The 5389-nt window shown below is 54.1% G+C and overlaps 1 protein-coding gene across 1 annotated transcript; it reads left to right on the plus strand.

Annotated features, from left to right (window-relative positions):
- The first annotated feature begins 3035 nt into the window (after positions 1 to 3035).
- Positions 3036 to 5244, plus strand: KCNA5 (potassium voltage-gated channel subfamily A member 5). The gene has a single exon (XM_053977710.1). The coding sequence runs from the start codon at positions 3036 to 3038 to the stop codon at positions 4917 to 4919; it is 1884 nt and encodes a 627-aa protein (XP_053833685.1). The 3' UTR covers positions 4920 to 5244.
- The last annotated feature ends 145 nt before the right edge of the window (positions 5245 to 5389 follow it).

A 5389-nucleotide genomic window follows, 5' to 3' on the forward strand; every position in this document is an offset into this window, starting at 1 on the left:
TGCCAAGGGAGGCACATGGAGTCCCATCAGCACTGGGGAGGAGGAGGTCTGTGGGCAGCTTCGAGAGCTTGGTGTGCCCCTCTTCAGCGCTCAGCATCGTGTTTTTATTTTTGTGATGCTACCACTCCCTGTCAGTGACAGGGATGGCACAAGAGGTAGTATTTGTGAGATTGATGTCCCCAGAGTGTCCTTGGTCAGGGTAACAGAGAGTGTATTGTGTGCAGAAGTAAGTTTGGGTAGCCCCTGCTGACCGTCCCCACGGCTCATTTCTCAGCATGTGGGACCTCTTCATGGGATGGGTCTTTCATCTCGCTGTGGGACACTGAAGGACAGCTCCCAGCAGCTACACCTGCTATGGAATGGCATAGTGGGAGCTGCAGTGAATGCTAGGTTTTGTTGTGGATGCGCAGGACTGTGTTCAGGGTAGAAAATACTTCTGGCTAAATCACAAGTTCATGGACAAATAAATTCTTTTCAAGGACTGCCTGGTTAAAACACTAGTAGTACACCTCAGCACTATTCTTCCCTAGTCTGCATGTCATCCTTTCTCTCCAGTACCTTGGCTTTCTGCTGCTCTTCAAGAGCATGTTCAGGGTCTTTACACTGAGCTGAAAAAATGAAGACTATTAAATAAAAATTGTTCTTTAAAATTCCCTGCTTGGAGTAGATGTTCCTTCCCCTTTAACACCATCCTCCCACTTTCTCTTGTCCCTTTTCTCTGCTCTTCTTTTGTACCCACACAAACAGACACCGTAATAGATTCTCAGACCTTTTAAAGCTACAAAGAAAGTAGCTACAAGTTACTCAAATGCTGTACAAGCAGCTGCCTTTTTCTGATCTATCAATTAATAATGTACATTTTCTTCATAGGGTATTCTGCAAGGCTTTCATCCAAGCGAATTTGGGCAAGTCTTTATTTTTCTTTGCACTTTAGCATAATCCCATCTGCCTTCGAATTCAGGATGTGAACACTGCAACTTGTTACTTAGAAAAGCTAGAAACTTGAACTAGAACTTAAATTCGGCGTGGTCCCTCCCAGGCATTCCCTGCTATTGATGAAGGAATGGCAGAATGGATACAAACATCTGAGAGGCAGCAACTTACTGCTCTTCTGTACACTTCATTCTGCTCCAAGTGGTGCCCACCATCACAGATGTCTGAGGATGTTTTCTCCTGAAATAATAAATGTTTATTCCCGAGGCAATGTTTGGAAGGAGAATGCCTTGCAATTACTGGAGCTGACAGAACTGAAAAACCAGAATAGTTTTCGAGTGTGCAAGCCCTACTCTGGTTGTAATCCTTGATATGCACTGGAAGCAGATTAACCACTCCTTATTGGGGTGCACAGCTGTGTATGTGGTGTGCCTGTATTTATCGTGGGTTTTGCTCATCCCACAGGGTGTTATCCTACATTTTGCAGGTTTAATATGTTATCCCATTAAATAACTGTAAATCAAAGGGCTGTTATTTTCAAAGAAGAACTTATCTTCCACATAATTTTGCTTCTGGAAATTACTGGCGTGAGTAAAGCTGTCCTTTATTCACTGGCACAGTGGCAAAACAGGTTGGTAATTCTGTGCTCAGTTCTCGGAGATAAAATGCAAGCCACCACTTACAGAAACCTTTTAATACAATTATGGTTTTCTATTTTGGCACTGCTTTTAATATCTTTGGGCAGATTTCATACACAGAGGTAATGTTTTAAATTAGGGGAAAGCCACTAGTCACAGCGAATCTAGGTGAAGTGTTTGATGGAGCTGTGAGTAGTAACATAAGGATTTAGGGAAAAATGTCACTGTGATGCCAACTGGAAGGCAAAATGGTCACAATCAATTTTGTTAGAAAACCAGAAACTCCACAAGACTGGAGTGGTGTATATATACCAATAGGTTCTAATCCTACAGTATTTATATACATATTTAGTGTATTTCCCTGCAGACCTTGAGTAGAATAGATGAGTTCATGGCTTGAATATAGGAAGTAAGCTCTTAGCATCGACTGTATTGCTGAACTGTAATTGAAGTCATTGTGTAAAGCTGCTCGATTCTCACTAATAAGATGTGCATCTACTGAAATGTTTTAGCCTTGGATGTGCGTTTAAGAATGCATCATTGGGAAAGTGTTTGCAAATTTTAACATGAAAATAACACAGCAGAAATGTCGTTTGCTGGCTCGGGAAGCACCTTTTGGAGCCGCACTAATTCAGCGAGAAACTCGAGGGAGCAGAAGCGAGGAGAGCAAACGCAAAGCGGAAAAAAAAAAACAACCCAATCCCTTCCTTTGTTCTTATTCCGCTGGGGAATGGGGAGGGGGGGACACACGCCACGAGGACCCGGGAATCCCCGGGGCTTTCAATTCTGATTTTCATTAGAGGTGAGCGGGGGTTTGCAGCCAGAAGCGCTCGCTGCGAGCAAATCCACGCGCGGGGGCCGCTCCGTAATCCCTCGGCGCGGCGGGGGCGCTGGCTGCGGAGCGGAGAGCGCTGTGCCCCGCGCCCCCGGCCCGGAGGGCAGCCCCAGCCCCCTGCCCGGGCGCACCTACTGCCGGCGCCCGGCCTCTCGCACCTCCGGAGCGGTGCCCCCGCCGCTCATCCTCCTCCCGGGCACCTGTGGGTATCGCCACGGCCGGGCCCCGCTGCTCCAGCGCGTCGGTGCGCAGCCCCTCGGCGGGGCGGGGCGGGGCGGGGCGCGGGGGGACGCGGCATCCCGGCTCCCCGGGGGATGCTGCCGCTGCCTGCGCGGGGGCGCGGAGCAGGAGGGATCCTCTTTGACGTCAAGCGACCATAATATAATGATCGCTCGTTCATATCCGGGTCCCCGGGCGGCTCCCCCGGGCCGCGCTCGGCCGCGCTCGGCGGCGCAGTGAGGGGAGGCAGGGCAGGGCAGGGCAGGGCAGGGCAGGGCAGGGCAGGGCAGGGCAGCGCGGCCGCCCGGAGGTGGCCGGCGGCGGCAGCGGCAGCGGCGCGGCGAGCGCAGCATGCCCGCCGCCTCAGACGCGCCTGCCTCCCGCCGCCGCCGCCGCCGCCGCTGCTGCCCATGGAGATCGCGCTGGTGACTCTGGAGAACGGCGGCACCACGGCCATCGCGGGCGGCGACGATGCCGCGGCCGCCGGCGGCCGGGCGCGCTGGCGGGGCAACTTGCTGCACCTCGCCGGCTCGCCGCAGCTGAGCGACAGCAAGGAGAGCGCCCCGCCGGCCCCGCCGCCGCCGCCCGCGGGGGACGAGGAGCGGGAGCGGCCCCCGCCGGGTCCCCGCGCAGGAGGCGGCGCGGGCGGCCCCGACGAGCGGCCGGCGGAGCCCCGCGCAGCCCCCGCGCCGCCGCCGCGGCCGCCGCCCCGCGCCCCGCGCCCCGCCGCGGACATGGGGCCGTCCGAGGAAGGGGGACACCGCCGGGGCATGGCCATGGCGGCGGCGGGCGACGAGGAGGAGGAGGCGGCGGCGGCGGCCAACCCGGGCGCCATGCACCACCAGCGGGTGCTGATCAACATCTCGGGGCTGCGCTTCGAGACGCAGCTGGGCACCCTCAACCAGTTCCCCGACACGCTGCTGGGGGACCCCGACAAGCGCATTCGCTACTTCGACCCGCTCCGCAACGAGTACTTCTTCGACCGCAACCGGCCCAGCTTCGACGGCATCCTCTACTTCTACCAGTCCGGGGGCAAGCTCCGCCGGCCCGTCAATGTCTCCATCGACGTTTTCGCCGACGAGATCCGCTTCTACCAGCTGGGTGAGGAGGCCATGGAGCGCTTCCGGGAGGACGAGGGCTTCATCAAAGAAGAGGAGAAGCCCCTGCCCCGCAATGAGTTCCAGCGCCAGGTCTGGCTCATCTTTGAGTACCCCGAGAGCTCCAGCTCAGCCCGGGCCATCGCCATCGTCTCCGTGCTGGTCATCCTCATCTCCATTATCACCTTCTGCCTGGAGACCCTGCCCGAGTTCAGGGACGAGAGGGAGATGCCCATACCCCTGCCCCCACAAGGTGGAGGTTTGAATGGCACGCCCGGGGACTCCCCACCCATGCAACCACCCAGTAGCCTGGCTGACCCCTTCTTCATCATCGAGACCACCTGTGTGATCTGGTTCACCTTCGAGCTCCTCGTGCGCTTCTTCGCCTGCCCCAGCAAGCCCGAGTTCTCCCGCAACATCATGAACATCATCGACATCGTGGCCATCATCCCCTACTTCATCACCCTGGGCACCGAGCTGGCCCACGAGCAGCAGCAGCCTGGGGCTGGCAGTAGCAATGGGGGTGGGGGCCAGCAGCAAGCCATGTCCCTGGCCATCCTCAGAGTCATCCGCCTGGTCAGAGTCTTCAGGATCTTCAAGCTCTCCAGGCACTCCAAGGGACTGCAGATCTTGGGACAGACTTTGAAAGCCAGCATGAGGGAGCTGGGCCTCCTCATCTTCTTCCTCTTCATCGGGGTGATCCTCTTCTCCAGCGCCGTTTACTTTGCTGAGGCCGATGACCCCGAGTCTCATTTCTCCAGCATCCCTGATGCTTTCTGGTGGGCTGTGGTAACCATGACTACTGTGGGCTATGGGGACATGAGACCTGTCACTGTGGGGGGCAAGATTGTGGGCTCCTTGTGTGCCATCGCGGGTGTGCTCACCATTGCCCTGCCTGTCCCTGTCATCGTGTCCAACTTCAACTACTTCTACCACCGAGAGACTGACCACGAAGAGCAGGCTGTCCTCAAAGATGAACACAGTAGTGCTCAGGGCAGCACTGCAGGGGGAGAAGTGAAGAGAAGACCCAGTAAAAACTCTCTGAACAAATCTGTTGTGCACTTGGAAAACAGTGAGGAGTTCAACAATGGCACCAGCTCCTTAGAGAAAGCCAATATCAAAGCAAAAAGTAACGTAGATCTCAGAAAATCCCTCTATGCTCTCTGTCTGGACACCAATAGGGAAACAGACCTGTGAGGAGAGGAGACAGTTAGAGTTCAGAGGGGCAGAAGGATTTCCTGGTGTCAGAAACTTGCTACTATAATTATTCTTTTAGTACCAATTAGTTTTTTAAGTCAGGCTGTATTTTATAAATTGATCGCTGTCCTGAGCAGTCCTCCAGGAATACATGTTTTTATGTTCTTTTTCCATGACACAAAGGGTCACCTATTTTTAAAATAGACTAAGAATAAGCTACACTCCATGATGCAGGAGCTGGTAAATTATGACAGTGAAAAATCTAATTTGTAGAAACTTATTTTAGCAAATGGTCATTGATTTTGAATGGGTAATTTGTAACCAATTCAGTTGCTCCGAGTTTAGTGTAAAGAACTGGGGGGATGTGTGTGTGAGGAATGAATGGACTGGGGATGGGAGGGGGGAGGTTGTGGGGTTTTGTACTGTAGTTTCAAATTGAAATTATTCAAATATATTTTGTATCTGTATGA

The sequence above is a fragment of the Vidua macroura genome, chromosome 5 (genome assembly GCF_024509145.1).
Source record: "Vidua macroura isolate BioBank_ID:100142 chromosome 5, ASM2450914v1, whole genome shotgun sequence".
NCBI lineage: Eukaryota > Metazoa > Chordata > Aves > Passeriformes > Viduidae > Vidua > Vidua macroura.